General features: G+C 48.4%; 2 protein-coding genes across 8 annotated transcripts in view; both read right to left on the bottom strand.

The window, feature by feature from the left end:
* Positions 1–17,855, bottom strand: part of Itgax (integrin subunit alpha X) — a 31,063-nt gene extending 13,208 nt beyond the window's left edge. The window contains exons 1-14 of one of the 6 annotated variants that reach the window (NM_001419757.1): positions 7,785–7,895; positions 7,079–7,184; positions 6,703–6,806; positions 6,344–6,411; positions 6,079–6,193; positions 4,466–4,596; positions 4,160–4,305; positions 3,763–3,916; positions 2,509–2,659; positions 2,217–2,290; positions 1,940–2,069; positions 1,712–1,854; positions 1,411–1,551; positions 1,122–1,331 (exon numbers count right to left, since the gene is read on the bottom strand). In NM_001419757.1, coding sequence (NP_001406686.1) covers positions 1,122–1,331; positions 1,411–1,551; positions 1,712–1,854; positions 1,940–2,069; positions 2,217–2,290; positions 2,509–2,659; positions 3,763–3,916; positions 4,160–4,305; positions 4,466–4,596; positions 6,079–6,193; positions 6,344–6,411; positions 6,703–6,806; positions 7,079–7,184; positions 7,785–7,821 — 1,710 coding nt within the window. In that variant the 5' untranslated portion in view covers positions 7,822–7,895. Of the gene's footprint in view, positions 1–1,121; positions 1,332–1,410; positions 1,552–1,711; positions 1,855–1,939; positions 2,070–2,216; positions 2,479–2,508; positions 2,660–3,713; positions 3,917–4,159; positions 4,306–4,465; positions 4,597–6,078; positions 6,194–6,343; positions 6,412–6,702; positions 6,807–7,078; positions 7,185–7,784 lie in introns of those variants that run through there. The other 5 variants (XM_039101230.2, XR_005499481.2, XM_039101231.1 and 2 more) reach the window with 5 other exon arrangements.
* A 141-nt stretch (positions 17,856–17,996) lies between these two features.
* Positions 17,997–23,405, bottom strand: part of Itgam (integrin subunit alpha M) — a 50,452-nt gene continuing 45,043 nt past the window's right edge. Inside the window, exons 18-30 of one of the 2 annotated variants that reach the window (XM_006230214.5) lie at positions 23,184–23,315; positions 22,960–23,033; positions 22,593–22,734; positions 22,387–22,506; positions 21,757–21,836; positions 20,914–20,997; positions 20,500–20,575; positions 19,918–20,025; positions 19,725–19,808; positions 19,508–19,621; positions 19,325–19,426; positions 18,997–19,107; positions 17,997–18,522 (exon numbers count right to left, since the gene is read on the bottom strand). In XM_006230214.5, coding sequence (XP_006230276.1) covers positions 18,451–18,522; positions 18,997–19,107; positions 19,325–19,426; positions 19,508–19,621; positions 19,725–19,808; positions 19,918–20,025; positions 20,500–20,575; positions 20,914–20,997; positions 21,757–21,836; positions 22,387–22,506; positions 22,593–22,734; positions 22,960–23,033; positions 23,184–23,315 — 1,299 coding nt within the window. In that variant the 3' untranslated portion in view covers positions 17,997–18,450. The remainder of the gene's footprint in view (positions 18,523–18,996; positions 19,108–19,324; positions 19,427–19,507; positions 19,622–19,724; positions 19,809–19,917; positions 20,026–20,499; positions 20,576–20,913; positions 20,998–21,756; positions 21,837–22,386; positions 22,507–22,592; positions 22,735–22,959; positions 23,034–23,183; positions 23,316–23,405) is intronic. The other variant, NM_012711.2, reaches the window with a different exon arrangement.

Genomic DNA, 23,405 nt, shown 5'->3' with positions numbered 1-23,405 from the left:
CAATTACCTGCTGTCTCTATAGATTTATCTATTGGAGACATTTCATATCAATGTGACCAGACAGTATCGGATCTCTTCTAGCTGGGTTCTCTTACTTAGCGTAGGATTCCGGGGCTCATGCGCAGAGCCTGCTCATGGTGGAGTAACACGCCATTTCACGGATAAATGTTTAGTTTATCTGCTAATAGGCAGATGGACATATAGGTTGTTTCTACATTTTGTCTGTTAATCGTGAATGATGCTTGAAAAGGCATTCTATGTAGTCTGTACGAGGACATGTTTTCAGTTCCCTCAGCTAGAAACTGTCTGGTCCGTTGACAACTCTATAAACAAGTACGCTTCTGAGACATTAACACGTTGTTTCAAAACGGCCGCCTCATTTCACACTCTCACTCACAGGGCCCGAGTGTGCAGCTGGCCCTGGTGATTCTCGGCCCTCCCGATTCCAGCTGTGCTGATGGGGGTGAGGTTACACGTCACCGCGGTGGTGTGTGGGCACCTCACGGGTAGTGGTCCTGAGCATTCAGCACTCAGTGTGTCTGCTGGCCTTTGTTAAAGGTTGTCTTTGGAGAAATGTCGGCTGGGACGCCCGCCTGTCTGACTGCTTTGATGTTTGCCAAGGCAAGCAGGTATCCTTTCTAAGGGAACCTGTGCCACTGTGTCGGAGGGCTCCCGCCCAGGTAGCTGGAAGGACCATGGATTACCAGCATGGAATGAAATTAAAGAGTATTTAAGGAGATGAAGGGACAAGACCAAGAGCTGGTGATCAGGGAGGAGCTACTGAGATGCAGAATGCTGACCCAAGGGACAAGAATCCCCCTAGTTTGCACTGAACCCCGTACAAGCCACGCCTGTGAGAGAGGTGCCCTACCTGACTCGTGTCCCTAGCATGGGCTATGACGGGTGCAGTTTGGAAACTACTCAAGTATTGAGTCTCAAGTCAAAGCAAGGCGTGCAGAAGTTAGTCGTCTCGTGTCTCAACTGTGTGGGTTTTACCTGCTGCGAAAGGCTCAAGGGCTTAGCCAAGAAATAAATGAAGTCATGCAAGACAACTGTTGTGAAAGAAATGAGAAACAAAGAGGAAGCTACTGTAGACTTGGGAGATAGTGACTGGGCCTCACCTGGCTGGGCGAGGGCGAGATCTCCAGTCTCGAGGCTCCATGAAATATGTAGACAGCACCTCTGCTCTCCTCCTCTCCAGGAGCACCAATAGCCACATCTGCCAGATCGTCCCCATTCACGTCCCCCAGCACTGTCAGAGCCGCCCCAAAGCGGCCCCAAGGATGGCCCTGCTCCCCGTGGAGGGTGGCCTCACACTGCCACCTGCTCCCCTGCAGAACAAAGGCAGTGTCAGGCCCAACCTGGGCAGACCACACCCACACCCATCAGCCAGGACCCTTGGCCACTTACCACACCGGGCACGGGGCACACTGAGACCTGCCCCCCTCGGGTCTGCTCATAGTAATGGGGGGCTCCGATCAGGACCAGGTCAGTGCTGTCATCTCTATCCATGTCCACAGAACAGAGAGAGGCCCCGAAGTAGGAGCCGATCTGGGGGGCCAAGCCTGAAGTCATCTAAAGATGCCCCCTCTCGGCCAGGTCCCGCCTCTCCCAGCACCACAACCTCCTCATAGGCTCCAAAGCCCTGTCATCCCCTCCCCCACCCTGGCCACGCTGCCCACTCTCACGCTCTGGCTCCTTCCACACCAACCTGTGTCCCTCTGACTTCAGACTTGGGCCTCCAATGCCTGGCTTCCTGGGTAAAGATGACAACCTTCCCCGTGTGCTGGTGACGCGGGGCCCCCAGGATCAGGCTGTGAACCCCTTTCCAAAAGGCCACTGCGGTGGAGTAACCTGAGGAGCCCAGACCTCAGCACCAAGGCTTCTCCTGCCTTCAGGCAGCTCAATCCGCCCTTCCCCTCCCACAGCCGCCTCTTACCCAGGTAGGAGTCTCTCATGTCTACATTCTCTTGAGACATGTTGATAAAGGTGGGTCTCGTATTTGGGGGATATAAGAAGGCGCCTCCTGACCAGCCGAAACTTCCCACGGCCCCCAGAACGGGTCCATCCTGGGAGGAAAGGATGCCAGGGCTGAGAAGGATGCCAGCCTAGTTCTAAGGAAGACCTCCCCTGGCTCCATACTCCTAGCCAGCTAGCACCCTCCAGTGCCCTCCTGTCCACAGCCTTCATCACCAGTCTCGATGGTGTGAACTCACAGGTGTGAACACAGCACTGAATCCCTCCTGGGACATCTCCAATTCAAAAGAACTGCTGCTTGGCGTCTCTGTACCTGGGGAAGGCAGGATGGTTGGCTTTCAGGAAGAAAGACGACATTTCCCAGGTTCAAGGAGACTTCTCAGGAGAATAAGATCAGAGACCAACAACGAGGAATGGTGCCCAGCTCATGAGGGTTCGAAAAAGGGAAACCCTATGCATGAGGATTCCAGAGGATTCCTGAGGATTCCTGAGGATTCCTGAGGGAAGCAGGTAGCTTCATTGCTAACTTACCCTCGATGGCAAAGATCTTCTCCTTCAGCTGATTCTGAATGTCCTTCAAAGCATCAAAGTTCTCCACGCTGAACACGTATTCACGGGAAGGCGACGACGCAATGTCCTTTAATTCTTGCCTGGACTGTGCTTGGTAAAAGGCCTGTCCTACCTGTCCCCAGCAAAGACCAACCCAGTGAGAATGGAAATTCTCCTAGGTCTACGTGCCCTGCACTGCTTAAAGTTGAGAAGTCCCCTGTGAGTCCATGTTTTGAGCAACTTGTGTGGTGGAGCTTGGCTGGCGAAAGTAGGGGATGAACTTTTTGAATGCTATCCTACAACCATCTCTCTCTCTCTCTCTCTCTCTCTCTCTCTCTCTCTCTCTCTCTCTCTCTCCTCCTTTCTGTTTCTCCACATGTGAATTGCCATGACATCACACTCCCACCACCATGAACTCCTCCTCTTCCTTCTCCTCCATCATGGACTCAGAGCCTCCAAGACTATGAGTCAAAAATAAGTGATTCCACCCCGAAAGAGGAAGAGTGTAAGGGCTGGAGAGTAAGGAGGAGCCCTGTGAAGTACTGTCTTCTTGTTTCGTTCATGAACTTTATACTAGCTGTGGTTACCATCACAAGATCCACGAAGATCAGGCTAGCCCAAAGTCCCACACAGAGGGGAGAGGTGATATCTGAGCTCCATCCCACGGAGCTATTTCTACTTCATGGCTGGCAGGGCTGAGTCATCCTCCCTTGAGAGCAGGGGTTCCCAGTGCCCTGGCTTCCACAGCCATGAGCATTTAGCAGCACTAATTGGACTCGGTTGCTTTTAAAAACGCACAAAATTAGGAAAGCGGGGATTGGAGGACGCTGGGGGTAGTCAGGGGAGAGAAACAGGAAATGGAGGGGCATGCGATCGCATCTTGCTGCATACCTTCGGGAAACTCTCAAGGGATGACAAATAAAAGATGTCTCTCCCTTAAGTGTTTCTGTTAGATGCTTTCACCACGGTGAGGCAAGCGTGGCTAAGGCGTTACATGCGCTATCACACGCCAAAAACTCTTCAGACAGCCTTGGAGATTCTTTCTAAATAAGACTCAAATGGCACTGGAGAGTTGCAGCAATGGGGGTCACAGGTCCCCAGGCTGAAGGAGCCTTTCCCTGACTCCATTTATCTGAGGCAGCAGGAGATGAGAAAATCATTTTTTACCCTTTAGAGGAAGCTGCTTCAAGAGGAAGTTACAGGAGGAAGTGGTGGGCAACCTTCTTTGTGTCCTACCCCAATTGCATAACGGATGATGCCTGCAGCCTCCGCCATGGGGATGACATCACCATAGTCCAACCTGTCCCCTTCTTTCCTCCCATCAGTGATGACAATGAGGATCTTCGTGGCATCTTTCCGAGCTCCTTTTTGAGTGGTGAACAGCTCTGTTCTATCAAGAAAGAGGAGAGTGTGGAGGTCTGTGGATAAAATGACACTGACTTCGACTGACTGTGAAAATGGGGACATAGCCTTTCCTGTATGAGGCCCCACTCCCACTCAGAAACCCCCAATTGGCAAAGGAGTCAACAGGCTACATTTCAGGTTCTTCCCATTTCTCTCTTGGAAAGGCAAATGAGGCCCAAAGGGCACCCTGGATGCTCTGGGAAAAGATGTTCGGGAAGTCTGGACTCACATGACATGCTTGATAGCCGAGGCTGTTCTTGTGGACCCTCTCAGCTGATTAACAAAATCTAACAGCCTTAAAGGGCTTGACGTGGAGATAAAGTCGTTGAAAGTAAAATGTGTCCGGAAGGTATGGGAGAACTGCATCAGGGAGAACTAAGAAAAGCGCGTAGGAGTGAAGGCTAAGATTCCCCAGGACTCCTCAAACATACCCAGCGAGCCTTCCCAGCAGTCATAGCGAGCCTTCCCAGTAAGCCCAGCAAGCCCAGCAAGCCTCCCAGAAGTCCCTGGGCCTTGCATTTCCTCGGGGACTCACCCGTGTGCTAGATTGCTGAAGTTGGCTCATCACAGCTTTAACAAAGGCCAGCATTTTTTCAAAATCTGTGTAAGTGATGCTACCCGAGCCATCAATCAAGAACACAATGTCCTGGTCTTGCCTTGGACACCCTAGGAAAGGACGTTGCTCTGACCCTCCAAGAGACACTCACAAGATCTCCTGGCCTCAAAACTCACTTTCCAAAAACCCTCCACCCACCTCAGTCTGACAGTCACAGCCCAGTCCCACTTATAAGTCCAGATTCTCTCTTCCCTCGTCCTCTAATATGGACAAGGCCTTTGAGTCTCACAAAGAGGTTACAACCGTGAACAGTCTACCCCAAGCCAGCCCAAGAGATACAAAAATGCAAGCATTTTTGCAGGAGTCCCAGTAGCAAGAAACCAAGAACCGGGGTTGAGGATTTAGCTCAGTGGTAGAGCGCTTGCCTAGGAAGCGCAAGGCCCTGGGTTCGGTCCTCAGCTCCGAAAAAAAGAACCAAAAGAAACCAAGAGCCTTCTTCCTCCACGTAGACTATTCAGTTCCTCCCCAGAAGCCAGCAACAGTCTCTCCCCATGACAACCAGCTGGGAAAGGACCATGGTCTGTGGCCAGCCCGTGTCCTTATTGGCTAGTGCTACACTCTATTTTTGTTAGGTATTTTCAATGTCCTCCCTGGTAAGAGCCATACACTACCTCTGTCTTGTTCTCAGTTTCGGTTAATATTCCTCTTCAGGGCAATATTAGAATCTTTATTCAGATGAAAGTTTTCTAGCACAAGAAAATGGACTCTACCCTCTGGAGTACGGGTGCTGTTAACCGCAGCGTTCTTTGTTCCCCCCACGTGATGGTGGAAGCACCCAAGAAGATAAGGCCCAGTAACCAAGCCCACAGCCTCTGTAGACATGCCTATCACTCCTCCCAGCCTTTCCTTTCTGTGTCTCTCTCAAAAGACAGGGACAAGCATTCTGACATGTCTGTTGGTGGAGTCTAAATCCAGGGGATTCGTGTAAGAGATGCCCATCCATTTCCCTAAGGGCCTCAGAGTAAGCATGAAACCAGAAAACAGCCTCAGTCTGCTGTTGGAAAAGCCCACACTCCTTCACCTTGTCCTCCACCAGGACCAGAAAAGCCGGGACCCATGTCTTGACCTAGTACACACACGCACACACACACACACACACACACACACACACACACACGCACGCACGCACACACACGGATGGAGAACATATATGCATCCAACTCAGACTGCGCCTTTATCAGCAAGTCCCAGACGGTTGCACGAACCAGCCACTGGAAAATCAACCCTCTACACTTTCATTCTAAGAGTAATAGCAGCTTATATCACCAGCACAGCCATGTACCAAATGGGTCACCTTGCGTTGCTTGCAAAGTTCCACCCGTTTACTAGTCACATTTGACAGGTGCAAAACCCGAAATCCCAAGACAACAACAGACTAGGTCTGAGGACCAGCAGTATCTCTCCAGCTGTACCATCTGGCAGTGTATTTTCCAGACTCTCTCTTCCTGCCTCCCTTCTGGAGAAGAATGTAACCCACTGAAGCCAAGATGTCAATGTGCGGACCACCCCACAGGAGCCGGTGGCTGGCTTACCCTGCTGTGCAGCTGGGAAGTTCTGGTTCTGCCTGAACGATGAGTCCAGTAGAAAGCAGAGCCCTGTCAAGTATGTATTCTCTCTGCATATGTGATGCACAGTAGGACCACAAGCCTTGGGACAGAGGGGAGTGATGAATGGAGCTTGTTCTGTTGGTCTACTCTCCAACCCCTGCACCTCTAGCCTTCATAATACCCCAAGCCCAGCAGCCGCGGGTCCCTATTCCTCCCCTCAAGACCTTCCTGTAAGACCTAGGGCACTCACCAACAGCCAGGAAGGGTTGGTGGCAGTGAGGGACAGACCCAGGGACATGTTCACAGCCTCTGGGGGCACTGTGGAGATAGAAATGTGCATAGTCACCCTTGAGGACAGAAGACGTTATGTAAGAGATGAGGGAGGCTCATCAACAGCCCCCCCAGCTAACAGGGAGACCCCACGGGTAAAGCAGACGTCCAGACTGTAAGGGAGCTGAAGCATCATGGAGCTCCAATGGTTAGGCTCAGGAGCGTGTCTGAGGCTGAGTTTATAGACAGAGCTGCAGCCACAGTGGGACTCCTGGACTCTACACAGGCCACACACACCTAGGAGCTCAGCATTAGGCCTGAGGCAGGGCTGTGACTCACCCTGGAGGGAGATGGACTCACACATGCCTGTATGATAGCCACATTTGTAGAGGCCACCTATTTGGTTGGTGGCTTGTATTTCCTTTGGCGCGCCAACCACCACCCTGTGAGGAGACAGAGAGTGCTGCCGTTAGGAGCCACGGCAGGGCGCTGACTCCACCTCTGGAAAATGGAGGTTCAATTTAAATTCTGGATAGGTATTCAGTAAGCGCTCAGTAAACGTTATCTGAAATTATTCTAAAGGCCTGTTTTGAGTAAAACATTCATAGCACAAATAAAAGTGCCACATTCCATAAAGAAAAAGTATGCAGGTGATGCCACTAGGGTGTGAGGCTGGGGAGGGACGGGACTCTACACAGCTACCGCCAGTCCTCACCAGGAGCCACCATACTGGACCACACTGTGTCCGAACTCAGCGCCGTCCATGTGGAAACGTGTCGGCTTCTCCGCATCCAAGTTGAAGCCGAGACAAGAAGCAAACACTGGGGAAGCACGAGAAGCTTTAGAGAAGGTCCCCTCCCTCTTGACCACCTTCCTACCCACCCCCCTCAGCCGCATCTCCCAGGCTCCTGACTCCCTTGTCTCTCTTCCACACTCAATACCCCCAGAGGCCCTGGACTCCGGACTCATCTCTCGCCTCTCCTTCCCCTAGTTCATGAGTCACTTTCCACTGTCAAATTTCAGTTCTGTTTCCACAGAGTGAGCATCGCCGTTTGAAGACACATTTTTCCCATGTCTCTCTGTGGGGCTTTGATGAAGGAGAATCCAGGGAAACTTGGAAACCACGGAGGATTTATAAAAAAAAACATGCAATGTATGGGCTCCCCCTACTTCGGAGATCTGTGGTTGTCAAGGCCATCTCGCCTCGCTCTCAGGATCTTTTGGGTTCTCCCCCAAATGACCTCTTTGTTTTTCTCTCATTCCCCAAACTCCAGATCCAAAGCCCATGTCTCAGCTTCCCCCCTGACATCAAGTCACTCTCCTTACCAAGATCCTGATCCCTCAACCACAGCCTGCAGCTCACGGGCCTGGCTCACTAAGAACAAGTACCCAGTCCCTCTTCTCCCGGGGCCCAAGCTTACCCTTCAGCAGAAGAAAGGCTGTCCAGGTACAGCTCATGACTGGAGAACAGGAGCAGGCTTTGAGCAGTTAGCAACTTGGAAACGTCTGCCAAGTCACCGAAGGAGCAAATGAGAAGAAAGGTGGTCAGGAGGTCAGAGACCAGGAGGGAAGTTGTCAGCATGACTCAGAGGTGGGGGGAGCAAATCGAGATGAAATGGCTTGAGACAGGACTAAGGCAGCCCACACTCTTCCACGGAGAGTTGCTCTACTCGAAATGACTTCATGACATATTTTTCTGGTTCCCCAATTCTTGCCTGGATAGATGCAAATCCCCTGACTGTCTCACCCCCCTCAGTCTTTTGTACAGGCAGAAGTTTCCCCTTGACCCTGAAGTGTGAGTCAGCCTCAGGAGGAGAGAGAACAGATGCCATTCTACAGGACACTAGTGGGAGCCCTCCATTTCTGGCTTAGACTTAGTCTGAGTAGACTAAGAATTAAACATGTGATCCATATGAGGAGTACAGACTGGCATGCATTCATTCACTCACTCATTCATTCATTCAGTGGATTAGTCACTCAACAAACATAATTGAGGGGGATAATCTGAGCCTTTTGCTAGGTATAAGAGAAAACACGACCCAGCAATCAGTGCAAACATTAAAGTGGGCCGTGTGCAAAAAGAGGTGCAGAGACCATTAGAAATATTACCCAGACTGAGGGGACCCCGGTTGGCTTCCTGGAGGGGGCAGCACTTGAGCTGAGTCTTAAAGGCAGAAGACTAAAAACTGAATTGCAGAAGCAATGGGTGTGTTCATTGGGATTTTCGTTCATTGGGCCCCATTGTAGAAGATAACCCAGGCCCATGGCTGGCCGTTAGGCCCTTTCTGCTATCAAGAACATGTCTCCATCAGGCACCCGAAGGGGGGCAGGGTTAGCACTGACTGTGTCAGACCACCAGAACATCCTTGGATAATGGCTGCCAGCAGAGCCGGGGTGCTAAGTAGCTGGCATTTGCGACAGTACCTTTACGGTATAAAGCTTCCCCTTTCAGCCTGCTTTATTGAGAACACTGACGGCATCTCATCAATCGAAAATGGCTAAGCTTACAGCTTCCCTAAAATGTTTAATTGCTCAGAACGCAACTCAGGGCTGGAACTGTAAAGAGACACTCAGGTGACATCATATGTGAAGTACTATAACTCAAGACCTACATAAGCCTCAAATAATTTCCATGCAGGACCAGCTCCTCTTTGGGCACAAGCTACTCTTATTAGAGGTTCCCCTCATTTCGTGAAGTGCCCTCTCACTGGAGGCCTTGCTTCTCTGGCACACTATAAAGAGTTAACACAACAGAGTGAGAGGTGGGATTGGCAAGAGATGAGCGGGACTGGGAAGAGGCTGCGAGTGAGCAGGTCACAGGCCCTGGGAGTTTTGAGAGACTTTGATTCTCATCCTGCAGGCAGAAGGAAGTCTAGGGAGGTAACGAGGAGTAAGATATTCGCATTCACCTTTAAAAGAACCATATTTGGTTCATATTCCTGGGAGGCCTGCACTTTTTTGAACAGAAAGGAGGAGTAGACCAGGGAGAGGAGAGGTGGTATGGAGGAACTGGGAGGAGAGGAGGGAGGGGAAACTGAGGTCAGGGTGTAATATATGAGAGAAGAGTGAAAACAAACAAAAAAAGAACCATGAAGTGAAAGGGAAAGAAAGTATGGACCATGAGTGGTTCATAATATCCAAGTTATGGAGTCAGTATATGACCTTGCGAGGCACCAGCAGAGAGCAGGGTATCAGGGGAAATGCCAACGTCCCCACATAGCATCAGATTGTAAAGGACCAGGACACTATCTTTCTGTCTTTGTTTATCTCCAGGTGCCAAAAACCATTGGCCAAGGAGATGTAGTAAAGGGGGAGAGGAGGGAATTAGGGAAGAAAAGAGAAGCATCAAGAAAGGGTGGTCCAGCGCAGAGTCCACCGGCCAGCGGCCAGCTCTGGCATCTCACCCTTCCAAAGGAAAGCTTTGGCCTCACGTTTTCTTTGTCCTTCCCTGGGAGGAAGGCAGGCACATGATCAGCCAGCCCAAGGCACAACACTCAATATGTGTGTACCAGGACATGAAGAAGGCCATCAGTCAAGATCAATATAACTGGCTGAAAGTCAGGAAGTGGAAAGTAGGAACTGCCATTTGACTCTCCAGCACCCTGACACTTCTGCCCAGTGACACCCTCTACCACCACCATGACACTTAGCACCATCAGACCTCCAGCCAACCCCCTTTTCTAATTAAGAAAGAAGCATAGGGAACCAGGTCCAAGAGACAAGAAAACTCTATCTCACACAGATAAACAGAGTTCCTTCCCAGGACAGTGGGGAACCAGACGGGGCTGTTACACCTACAGACATAAGCCAAGAGATGGAACCCAGATGTCTTGGAGAGGAACCTGAAATCTTGAGAACCAGTTGCGGCCCAGAGTGAATGGACAGACTTGTCTGTGTACAGTGAGACAATGCTTTCAGACAGGTTGGGGGCTAAGAGTGATGACTTTCAGGAGCCAGCCACCAGCAACTTCTTAAGAGAGATGTCACAAACATTTGTTTACGCCGACGGCCTTCCTAACAAGCCTTCCTGTTCATGACCTCCCCTTCCTGTATTTGACTCACTTCCCCTATTTGAATAAAATAAAAACCTGGTGTTTTGAGACGGGGTCTCTCTCTGAACTGGAGCTCACCATTTTAGCCAGTTCCAGTGAGACCCTCGTCTTTGTTGCTGTGCCCTGCGTGCGGTCACAGACACGCGTGGCCATGAGAGAGAAGGTGAGAATTGTTACATCGATGTTATAAAAGGTCTGCTAAATGTGCTCGGGAAATATTAAGTCAGAGGAGGAGGAATTTAGCTAAAGGAAGCACTCCAAGCTCTCTTATCAGGAAGGAGCTTAATTCTGTCAGGCAGACAGGATGGCCCAGGGCTAGCAGCTGACTGGTAAAACCAGGAGAGCTGTGACAATATTTTACATTGTAAATCTCCCTATTTCTCCAAACAAGCAAATCTTGGAATTCCACCTCTCTGAATCATGTTTAATTGCTCAAATGCAACATGGAGCTATGAAATTATGTAAGCCGAGACAGGGGTTTGTTCAGTACTAGCTCTTCTGTGCGTTAGCCAGAACCAGTCACACATGATTATTGAAGAGTTTTCCTTATTTTTCCTGAGCGTGTGAGTCTGCAGGGACACATGTGTATACATGCACAGGCATGTGCGCACACACACATTGACTAATTAATAATGCAGTAAAATACTTTAAAAACAACAGCAAAAAAAGAATATTCCCGGAAAAGAAAACTAGAGTAATTCATCTAAATTAAAGGGTTTTACATATATTGGATATGTTAGATCAACACAACACATTTCTCTATTATTATTTAAGAAATAAAATTTCAGGTTTTTTCCATAATTTTTAAATTCTTTGACAATTTTATGTACACACACACACACACACACACACACACACACACACTGTATCTTGATCATATTCATTCCAAACTCTGTCCTCTTGCTCCCTCAAGACACCCTTCAATATATCTCTCTCCTACCTTCACAGTCCTCTTTTAAGTACACTAAGTTCCATTAGTACAACCCACGTACACAGGGGTATAGGTTATTCACTGGACCACGAGCAAACCAGCAACAGCCACGAAAGAAAAATGGCCTCCCTCCTTCCTCACCAGTCCTACTACCAATAGCTTCTCAGCCGGGTGGTGGGCCTTCATACACCCCTCCCCCATCCATACTTAATCCTACATACGTGACCATAGCTATGACTTCATGAGGGCAAGAGCCATGTCACGCTCAGAAGAGAGCATTTGCACACTCTTCCCCACAATCTAGCGCCTACATTCTTTCTGTACTCCTCTTCTGAAAATGTTCCTTGAGCCTCATGCTTGGGGTGGGCAAGGGACTCAAGTGACCTCTTTAAGGCTAAGCACACAACAGTCATTTATTCTTCGTCATGAATTTCTCACTAGCCAACGCTACCCATGGAAAAATAAAAGCCAGCTTCTGTGACCAGACTGAAAGCAGCATGAACCTATGGCAGACTTCAGAGGTCGTGGGTGGGATCCCATGAGTTCCTTCCCCTTCCTTGACTGATTGTCGACAGAACCAATCTTATGTGGACCCCGTGCAGGTGACCGCAATGGTTGAGTTAGTGATCGCAGGTTTTATCCCATCCAGAGAACAGTGCTTTGCAACTTTCCATCCTGTACTTCCAGCTCCCTGCTTCTCTGCACCCAATCCTTGCACGGGTGACCTAAGTGATCTTTTTAAGGCAGTGCCTATGTCAACGGCTCGTGTTCAGTGTCTCAGACACCCATGTGTCTGTCACCACAAGTTGGTTTTCTTTAACGTGTAATGAGGCTTGAGAGGTGGCACAAGATAGAGTGCTTGCTGCATAAGCAGGAGGACCAGGTCTCCAGCATTCACACATATGCTGGTGGGGTCTAGAGGTCCCAGCACTCAGGAAGCAGAGAGTTGGTTCACAAGAATAGCTAAGTCAACAAGCTCTGAATTCAAATGAGAGGCCCTCCTTCACTCAATACGGTGAAAAGCTATCAAGAAAAACCATGGCATCCACTCCACAGGCACACGTATACCACATGCACATGCGAAATACATATTTCCATTTTAAATAAGTAAATAAAGTAAAAATGAAGTGACCACAGGTTTTGTTATTCAGTTTTCTCTTTTCCCATTTTTTCTTATTAGAAAAAAGATTACATGTAACAGCCAGATGTAGTGGTGCGTGCCTTTAATCCTAGCACTCAGGAACCAGAAGCAGGTGGATCTATACGCATTTGAGACCAGCCTCATTTACATCGTGAGTTCCAGGACAGCCAGGAGTACAAAGAGAGATCTTCTCAAAAAAAAAAAATAATAATACAATTACATAAAAACAATTATTAGGAAAAGACATCAAACAAATAAAATAGATCAAGGTGTACCCAGACAAAAATAATAAACCAGAGTAAACATTTTATGTCTCTAGTCCTTCAAGATGTAAGGAAAGTTTAATTAAGAAAGAGCAAAGCTTGATCCACAGAATTAGGTCAGTAGATCATGCTCTTTTCCTATTTAAAGTTAACCAGCAGGTGGGCATTTTCATGGGTGAGAATTTTAAATGTAGTGTGGGATTTCTTTGCCTCTTATGCTTTGGTCTAAAGCAAGTCATGGTAACTGTTTCCTTTGGTACAGAATTTTATTTACTTGAAAATAAAAGATGGTTTAAGGCCAGAGACAGACGAGAGGGGAGAGTTTGGTGAAGCTCCACTCTTTAACATTTATCTTTAATTGTGACATAACCTCTAAATGTTTTTATTAATTTACTATTTTCAATCTCCTCTTAATTTAGATGTAGTATCTGAAACTCTTATTAATTAATCGATAAGTTATCATTTTTCTTACTTTTCCTTAGATGTTTTAAATTTTCTTTTTTTTCCATTGAAAAATGTTTTATACAATACATTTAGATCATGCTTTTCCCATTACCCAACACCTCCCAGATTGTCCCCACCTCTCCACCTCCCCAATTCCACGCCTTTTTTTCTCTTTAAAAACAAGCTAACACAAAGCTAGAAACAAATGTCAAACATAGACAGACAGACAGACAGACACACACACACACACACACACACACACCAGAAACCAAAATACACAAATAAATGACCCATAAGACGATTTTTTAAAAGCCCACCAATAAAGCAACTTGAGACAAAGTATCTATAAAAAATATTGAGTTCATTTTCTGCTGGTCCTCTACTCCCTGTGGGGTCTACCCTGACATGTGTAAATATCCTTTACCTGAAGGTATTAACTGTAGATACCTTCTTGGTTGGGGTGGGAACCTCTCCATTTTCCTCTCTCAGCACTGGGATCCCACTTGACTTGAACTGTGTGTGCTGCCAGCCTTGGTGCATTCGCATGTGCAGCAGCCCTGCTGTGTCTGGCTGAGCTTCCCTAGAGTCAGTCACCACCTCTGGTTCTTATGGTTCTTATGGTCTTTCCACCTCCTCTTCCACATAGATCCCTAAGGGAACTGATGAAAATGCCCCACTTAGACTCCAAAGCTTCTCACTCTCTGCAGATTGTCTGTCGATGTTACAGCTCTGAGGGAAAAGGCCTCCCCAGTAGAGGTGTCACAGCTCTGAAGGAAAAGATATCCTGTCAGTCATGAGCCAAGGAGTACACGAAGTCGTATCACACAGCAAACGTCACACGGAGATTGTGTCACAGGGAGAGACGAGAGAGGGTGGCTGCCTCTGCTCCAGTGAGGAGCAGCAGGGAACTGAGCAGGAGACAAGCTTGCCTAGGGTTTCTTGGGGGAGGAGTTTTCTAGGGTGGAGATTTCAAGGGTGAAGATTTCTAGAATGAGATTTCAGTCTAGGGATCGGTGGGATTTTGTGCTCAGGGATGTGGTGGGATTTCAAACCCGAAGACCGGTTTTACCCTGCGCGTTGTCCGGTTGTGAGTCTTTGCGCCTCACTCAACCAGCATCACAGAAACTTCTTGCAGTAGATGGGAACTAACGGCAGAAGGTTATTAGAAGTCATGCTGTTCCTCTGTTCCTTTAGCAGAGCAATAGTATTTGGTTCCCCGTTGGTCCACGGCCTATCCAGTCCCAGCTTCTTAGCTACCAGAGACATATCGGGTATGGGTTCCACATAATGGAGTGGGTTCTAAATCTAATGAAAGAGTGGTTGGGGGAAAAACAAACAACAAACCAGGGTTGGTTTCTCCCAGAACATTTGTGCCACTGTTAAGGCAGCGTGTCTTGCAGGCAGGTCACCTGTGTAGGTTGCAGGGTTCATAACTGAGTTGACGGTTGTCTTCTTGTAGCACGCAGAGTACCTTCTCAAACCATGAGCTCTAGTCAGGAGTGATGCCTCTAGTTATGCACCAGCTCAACCTTTCTGTGTTTGATGAGACACGTACCTACCGTTTTCAACAGCAGGACTTAACCGCCAGTTTGTGGAGAGAAGCCTTAGTAACAGCCTGAGTTATCTGGGTGGTTCTTGACTGATGACTCAGCTAGATGGAGTCTGTCACTGGAGATCTCACTCTCACTGGAAAAGGGCCTGCTTGGGGCTTCGTATTCTACATTGTTAGATAACCCCATATCCTTGAATGTTTCCCAACCGTTTGTGTTTCATCGTTTGGAAATGCTCTTCTCAGTCTGGACCCCACTTTTAAATTGTGTCATTTTTTTCCATGATGTCTGGTGTTTTCGTTCTTTATGTCTTTCAGATGCTAACCCTGTGTTAGATGTGCAGTCAGTTAAGAACTTTTCCCGTTGCATAGCCTGTCACTTTGCCCTCATGATGGATTCCTTCGCCGTTGCAAACCCTTTCTGTTTCGTGAGGTCACGTTAACGGTTGTTCTCAGCGCCCTGTTCAGACATCTTTTCCTGTGCCAATGACCTCAAGCCTGTTCCCCACTTCCCTTCTATCAGATTCAGGGTATCCACTCGATCCTTGATCTACGTGGAGCCTCGTCCAGGGTGGTGAGCAGACCCTTCTTCTTCTTCCGCACAGCAGCCCTGTTTGAGCAGTGCCGTTTGTTGCTTTCTTTTCTCCAATTTTGGCTTCTTTGTTAAAAAAAAAAAATTAAGAGTCCACAGGTATAGAGACTTACATCTTGTTTTTCAGTTCCATTTATCAATGTTCCTGTTTTTGTGCCAACTATGTTTTTGATTACTGGAGCCCTGGAGTCCGACTCACAATCAGGGACGGTGATACCTGCAAGAGTCCTTTCATCACTCAGGACTGTTTCCGCTATCCTGGGGGCTTGGCCTTCCTATGTGAATCGAAAAATTGTCCTTCCGATTTCTGTGAAGAATTGTGTTAGAATTTTGGTGGGGATTGTATTGAATCTGTAGATTGCTTTCAGTAGGGCGGCCATTTTCACACTTCTCTACCAATCCATGAGCATGGGAGAGCCTTCCTTCTCTTAGTGTCAGCATGGGAGAGCCTTCCTTCTCTTAGTGTCAGCATGGGAGAGCCTTCCTTCTCTTAGTGTCAGCATGGGAGAGCCTTCCTTCTCTTAGTGCCATCTTGATATTCCTGTTGTACGAACTTTTCACGTACTTGGTTAGAGTTACCCCCGGTGGAATGCTTCAATGGGGCTTTTATGAGCTAACCTAGTAGGCATGTGAAAGACTTTGATGCTGATCGTAATTTGAACTGTGTAGACCTGGCCCAAGAGGTTCCAGCGGAGAAGAATTTCAGTATGTGACGTAGAGACTGTTTTGTGGTATTTTGGTGAAGAACGTGGCTGCTTTTGCATTTGGCTGAAGAGTCTGCCTGAGGCCAAGGTAAAGAGTTTATATTAATTGCATTGACACAGGAAGTCTCAGAAAGGCCAGCAGAGACTTTGTTCTCTGGCTAAGTCTCATGGAGAGCATTTTGAACAAGCATGGGAAGCTTAGGAAGGAAAAGTATAAACTATATGGTATTAAAGGGGCACCAAGACCTTCCAAATCACCTTCAGGGCAACACAGTAAGATTGTTTCCATCTCTTAGTACCTGGTAAGTCGACTAAGGAAGACACACCCAATCTATACACCAACCACACCTTCCTCCATCTCCCCAAGAAGTAAACCCCTCCCTTCCTGCCACGTCTGAAACATATGGAACAGGTACCCAGCCCATGACTCTCTTCTTGCATCAATGAACTTTATGAAATTCACATTTGTTTTCTTTTACACAAAATAAAGGTCAGCCAAGCTGGACGAGATGACTTGCATCTGAAGTTGTGAGGATGAGGCAGGAAGAAGCTTAGTTTCCCCCATTAATGAAATTTAAATATTAACTAACAGGAAGTGGCAGCCACTTACTTAGACAGACTAATGTAGAGGTGCTTTCAAGGGTAAGGGTGTGGTTACCACATTAACAAAGGTGCAAGAGATGGGAACTGGGGTTCGCCTTGAGGATGGAGGCCATCAAAAACTAGCCATCAAACTTTTCCTGTGTGTCCTTGCTAGCCAGTACTAGCAATGCCTCAGCTGTGTCCTCAGAGGCTTTTCCAGGGCCTTGAAAACAAGGTGGAAATTGTGCATGCCTAGCTCCTTCTATTCTGGATGATTCTCTGGTGTGTAGTATTCACTGTCTCCCAGGTGTGCAGTATTCAGAGTCTCCCAGGTGTGCAGTATTCAGGGTCTCCCAGGTGTGCAGTATTCAGGGTCTCCCAGGTGTGCGGCATTCAGGGTCTCCCAGGTGTGCGGTATTCAGTGTCTCCCAGGTGTGCAGTATTCAGTGTCTCCCAGGTGTGCAGTATTCAGTGTCTCCCAGGTGTGCAGTATTCAGTGTCTCCCAGGTGTGCAGTATTCACTGTCTCCCAGGTGTGCAGTATTCAGGGTCTTCCAGGTGTGCAGTATTCAGGGTCTCCCAGGTGTGCAGTATTCAGGGTCTCCCAGGTGTGCGGCATTCAGGGTCTCCCAGGTGTACAGTATTCAGAGTCTCCCAGGTGTGCAGTATTCAGGGTCTCCCAGGTGTGCAGTATTCAGGGTCTCCCAGGTATGCGGCATTCAGGGTCTCCCAGGTGTACAGTATTCAGAGTCTCCCAGGTGTGCAGTATTCAGGGTCTCCCAGGTGTGCGGTATTCAGGGTCTCCCAGGTGTGCGGTATTCAGGGTCTCCCAGGTGTGCAGTATTCAGTGTCTCCCAGGTGTGCAGTATTCAGTGTCTCCCAGGTATGTGTTATTCATCATCTCTCAGGTGGGTGTGACTCACTGTCTCCTATCAGTTCCAGAGGCACAGGGCATTCCTGTTGATTGACAGCTGCCTTTCATTCCCCAGATAGCTCCCTCAACCTGTAGGTACGTTGTGGATCCTTCTCTCACCTGAATTGTGTGGTGGGTGGGGGAGCCAGAAGAAGGGTGGCTGAGGAGAAAGTCTAGGGCCTCATGCATGCTAAGCAAGTGCTCAACCGCTAGGCTATATCCCCAGTCCTTGTTTATTCATTTATTCTGTTGAGAAAAGTCTTGATAAGTTACTTGGACTGGCCTTGAAGTCACTCTTAGCCCAAACTGGTCTTGGCCTCACAATCTTGCTGCCTCTGCCCCTAAGTGGAAAGGGTTATAAGTGTGCACCACCAAGCTCATCTTCCTATCAAATTTTATTTGGGGCTCACTTCAAGTAGAAGGCAAACTTCTAGAAATATATCTAATAAATTACTCTCATAAATATGTAAAAATTAGATATACCCAATTTATTAATTCAGCATTGTTCACAATAGCAAATGGCTGGAAATAATATGTCCAAAGGAGATTACATTAAATGTTAAATATGTTAAATCACAAGGGAATACTCTGAGCTACTTTATAACTTATATAAAATTATTTGAGCATATTAATAAAAAGACAATATGCATAACAGTAAAAAAGTGCTACCACTTGTTTAAAACCGTGTGTGTGTGTGTGTGTGTGTGTGTGTGTGCGCGCGCGTGCTGTTCTTTGCTGTTCTGACTTCCAACACACACACACACACACACACACACACACACACAGAAACTCCATTTCTGTATAAGACGTCACGGCAACAGTCTTCTAAAGGACATGTCTGTCCACCAGCCTCGCTGTTGGTCTGACCGTCTAGACCTGCTTGTTGTTGGAGAGGTCACTCCATGGAACAAAGGCCATTACTGAGGGGGGCCATCTTGGGGAGCGGCTTCATTCATCATGTCCTTGTACTGTCGTTTGAAAAAGCCAAGCTGTCAGGGTAAAGACACAGGGTAAGGCCACAGAATCCATGGTTGCAGGTCAAGATCAGACAAAACCAAAAAGAGAAGGGGTGGGGGAGACAAAGACAGACAGACGGACAGACAGACAGACAAGATGACTAAGGGGGACAAAGATTGACAGGGCAGAAAATAAAAAGGACCGGGGGAAATCAGGCAGGGAGAGAAACAGCATCCATGCTGGGGGCCAGGAGAAAATGTAAAAGGGAACAGGTATCACTCTTTCTCTGGTGGTCACTGTGAACCAGGGGCATCTTAGTTACTCTGCACGTATTAAATTAATTCTCTGTAAAATGGGCGTTCACAGTATTGTTTTACAACTGAAGAAATCTAGGCACTGAGCGAGCCACGACCCAGAGTCGCAGAGTTAGCAGCAATACTGAGTCAAACCCAATAATGGAGCTGCTGAGGAGATGGGGAGAGGGGACAGAAAGAATCGGGAAGCACCTTGTACAGGCCAGCAGTGATGAGAGCCAAGAGCACCAGGCCTCCGACGGAGCTGCCCACAATGAGTGGTACAGGGTTGTGAACTTTATATGGCTCCACTTTGGTCTCTGTCTAGGGAAGAAAGAAGAGAAATCGTATAGCAGAAGAGATACACCTCAAACTTCTGGAAAGTTCCCTGAGCTCAAGGGTTAACCACTCCTGGCAATCACACCACCAACCACAGGCCTCACTCCTCTTCCCACTTGCTTCTCTTGCCAACCCAGAGATGAGATCCCTCACTCCAGCTCCTGCCTCCCTACAACACCCCACCCACGCCTGAGATGGGTACCTGAGCCTTCACAAACGTCTCCTGCCCCGGAAGTAGGGCAAATGCGGAGTCGTTAAAGAGGATCTCGGCAGTGCTCACAAGCAGGAGGTGGTCGTGAGAAGTCTGTGGGAGAGAGCAGAGTGGGAGGAGGCCGAGGGGCTGGGCTGTCATGGCCATACCCAGAGACCTCAGAATACAGCATACCTCGATGTACCAGTCAAATAGCAGATTGCCCTGGAGGGTGACGTTGAATATTTCTTTACTGTTGAAGGAAGGGATGTCACACTGGATTCTCTTGCAGACTGCAACAGAGCAGTTCTGGAAGAGGAAGGCCAAAAAAAAAAAACCAGAAGACTAAGACTGAGGAAGACCAAGATGGCCATGTGAGTGTCCTTGAGGCGGGAGCCCACCGTGTTCTTACCAGCACTGGGGTCCTTTCAAGCTCATCCTGGAACTTGGAGTGAGAGGGGGATTTCTGCTCAGTGCGACAGACACTTGAGAGGTTCTGAGGAAAGAGATACCAAGAAGAGAGAAGAGAGTGCTGGTCTCTGGTCCTGCCGAAGGGACAGTCAGAAGAGTCAAGAAACAGATCTTAGGGACCCAGCTGGACTCACCTGGGAGAAGGTGACCTGGGGAGGATCCCATATGGTCACCTTGTTGATCTGGACAGGGATCCAGAAGACCACGCTGACAGGGAAGCTCCTCTGGCCCAGGTTGTTGAACTACATCAGAAAAGAGGGAGTGAGGGCTCCAGTCTTGTGGTCTAGCTAGCTCTTGGAATTGCTCCCCATTTCCTATAGCCGAGGGCCACTGAATAAGGCCTAAGCATCCTGCTCTTCAGAGAAATGGGCGCATGTAAACAAATGCCAACCACACACGTAAGGCAGGCTGGCTCATCTTAAGTTCTAGCTCTGCCACTTGCCAGCCGTGAGAATCTAGACACAATTCATGAGTCTCTCTGACCCTTAGTTTCTACATCTATAAACAAGGGAAAGCAAGAGTGTTCAGGGGCCTGATAGACTGATAAAGGGTGTGTGTGTGTGTGTTGGGGAGGGGTGTAGCTCAAACTTAGAGCTGTGCCTGACACACAGGAAACTCAGTATTCATGCTTCCTATGATTGCTTCTGCCTTCTCTTTACATCAAGTTCCCTTCTTCTCAGCATCCTCTCAGGACCCAGGCTTGCCCAGCTCCTCACCTGGTACTGATGCTGTATGACCTTACTGGTCATCTCTGAAGCTGTGAAGTTGAGATATTTGATAGAACTCTCACCACTAAAAGAGAAAAAGAGGGGACAACAGGTGGCAGAAGATGAAGGTGTCCTGAAAGGGGGGGGGGCTTGAACTGAATATACAGAGATTAGGAAGGTGGTAATGCAGCCCTCAGAGGCAATGTCTGTCAGACACTGAGTGTGTGGGTTTGGGCATGCGTGCGCGAGTGCACACACACACACACACACACACACACACACTTCCTTCATACATACACACACACACACACACACACACACACACACTTCCTTCATACATACACACAACACAAGGCAGCGAATGAACACAATGACAAAGCTGGCGGTGTCCAGCCTGAGGGGACGGGTGGGGTGGAGCAGCACCTGGTGACGACCATGTAGATGGCGTACTTCACAGGCAGCTCCAACTGAGACTCAGTTTTGTCGGTCCTGGACACGTTGTTCTCGCTGAAAGGAAAGCAGTTCTTATCCACCTCTAAGAACTGAGACTCGGCCCCCCACAGCTCTCCACATCGTGGGGGGGGAGGTGTCAGAAAACAGCTTATGGGAGCTGGTTTGGTTTGCTCTTTCCACCATGTGGGTTCCAGGGATTGAACCTGGGCCATCAGGCTTGGCAGCCTTACCTGACAAGCCATCTCAGAGATCTCTGTCTATGCTTACTGCTGTCATGGGTGGGGGACGGGTTCATACACGCCACAGCACATATGTTATAAGGTAGAGGACAACTTTGTCGTCAGTTCTCTCCTTCCACCTTCACATGGGGGTCCAGGGAAGGAATGGAAGGCATCCCTCTTCACCCACCGAGCCACCTCACAGGCCCTGCCTAAGCTGGTCTGAAGCCTGGACACCTCCAAGCTCCAGGTTTTGCCAGGTGAGTGCTTCCTTCTACCTTTATGCCGTCGCTTGACTTACTCACACCGTAAATACTTCAGGAGTCTTCTCTCAACACGGCATCCCGACCACTACCACTACTCGCTCCTTTATTTTATGCTGTCTTATGGTTACCAGTTTCCTTGCCTGTCTGAATCATTGAGCGTCAGCCGTCTCCTTCATTACCATTGCCCCCAGCAGTCCACACAATCAATGCCTAGCACTTAGGTGTGCACTCAATCAGTGCTTGTGGAATAAACTGGTCATCAAAACAGAGAGCCAGCAGAGAGAAGAAAAAGGTCCGTCCTGGGTAAGGGGCTTTGTGGGAACAGGTACCTGGTCACAACGACCTTGAGGAGCAGTTTGTTCCCAAGGGAGGCATCAGAGTCCACATCAAATGTGACATTAAACGTGACCTGGCATCGGAGAATGGAGACAGTGATTAAAAATGGTAAACAGTAAACAGCACAGTCATTGGCCAACCACCAAATGGGATAAATCAAACATGATCTGCCCACACAAAAGAATATTGTTCAAAACTTAGAAAGGAAGAAGGGAGGGCGGGAGGAAAGGAAGGAGGGAGGGAGGGGGGAAAGTGGTCCTTAAAAATGTAATGGTTTTCGGTCCCCAGCTCCGAAAAAAAGAACCAAAAAAAAAAAAAAAAACGTAACGGTTGATGAAAAAAAGCCAACCATACAACTGCATGTGTCTGTGGATCAGAGATATGCGGAGGAGGTAAATTAGGAGCCCCAGGGGCCATTAGCAAGGTCTCAGATTGATCAGAGTGATGGATGCATAATTCTAAGAATACCTACAAGCCACCGGATTGTACACAATGGGTGAGTTTATGGGATGTTTTTACATCTCAATAAAGCTGATTTATGGGTCAGAGAGAAGAAATGATTTTAAGACAAGAATCCCATAAGATGACAGCAGACAGAGGACAGCAGGGGACAGAGCTCTGACCTCAGAATTAGCGGGAAAGATGGGATGGTTTATATCCCAGATGGTGCTCTTCAGAACCCCTTGCCCTTCAGAAGAACTGGGCTCAGCTATCACACGCCAAGGCTTCTTGGAGAACTGGTTCTGGAACCAAGGCAGACAAATGTAGTACTGCCAGCCATGGGGAGGTGAGGAAGGCAGACCCAAGAAACTGAAGAGGATTTGGCTACCTGGCTTGCTGACACCTTCCGGTAAGACAAGCCAGATGGGTAATAACAGGTAACCTTGGTCCCATAGGAATCCTCGCCATCATTTCTCAGAGTCACACTCACGTCAAAGTCCCGGGAGTCTCCCACCACCAAAGTGTTCACGCTGGGGGGGAATAGCAAGACAGGCTATGAGGTGTCAAGGGCTTCCCTGAAGCAAGTCTGTTTTGATGGAGAGAGGCTGCAGACACTTGGAGAGACAGGGCCATGAGCAGAGCAGGCACTAAGAACCTCGTGCCCCACAAATATCTCTGAAGAAGCCTAGGCTCCCTCAGAGGCCAGGAGCACATCGATTCAGGTCTGAGGGAATCAATAACAGAAAGGCACTCACCGTATGGAACTCACGGTGATGCTGAGATCATCCTGGCAAATGGTGTCATTGCCACAATTCTTCTCAAAGGGAAACTAGAAAAAGAGTATGATCAAAAGGAGGGTAAAGGAAATGGTTAAAGGAACAATAAAATGTTTAAATGAAGTAACATAAAAAAGCAATGTTCTAGCAAGCCCACTCTGTTCTATCCTCTCCTCCTGCGGGGCCCCAACTCCAGGACTCACCATAGCTGTGAAGATCCTCTGAGCCTCCATAGCCAGAACTGGCCGAAGGTCCCTAGAGGACCGCAAGGGCTCCCCAACCAGTGTGTAATTAAGGCGCAGGATGATGGGACTCACTGAGTTGTCCACACAGTCCTAAGAGATAGCAGGGATAGAAGGATCTGCCTTCTTCAGTTTCCTAAGACCACCCCACCCTCAGCCAGGAGATCAGACATTTGCCGCCTC

The sequence above is a fragment of the Rattus norvegicus genome, chromosome 1 (assembly GCF_036323735.1).
Source record: "Rattus norvegicus strain BN/NHsdMcwi chromosome 1, GRCr8, whole genome shotgun sequence".
Classification (NCBI taxonomy): domain Eukaryota; kingdom Metazoa; phylum Chordata; class Mammalia; order Rodentia; family Muridae; genus Rattus; species Rattus norvegicus.
Note: the sequence above shows the minus strand (reverse complement) of the source record. Positions and strands in the feature narration are given on the sequence as shown.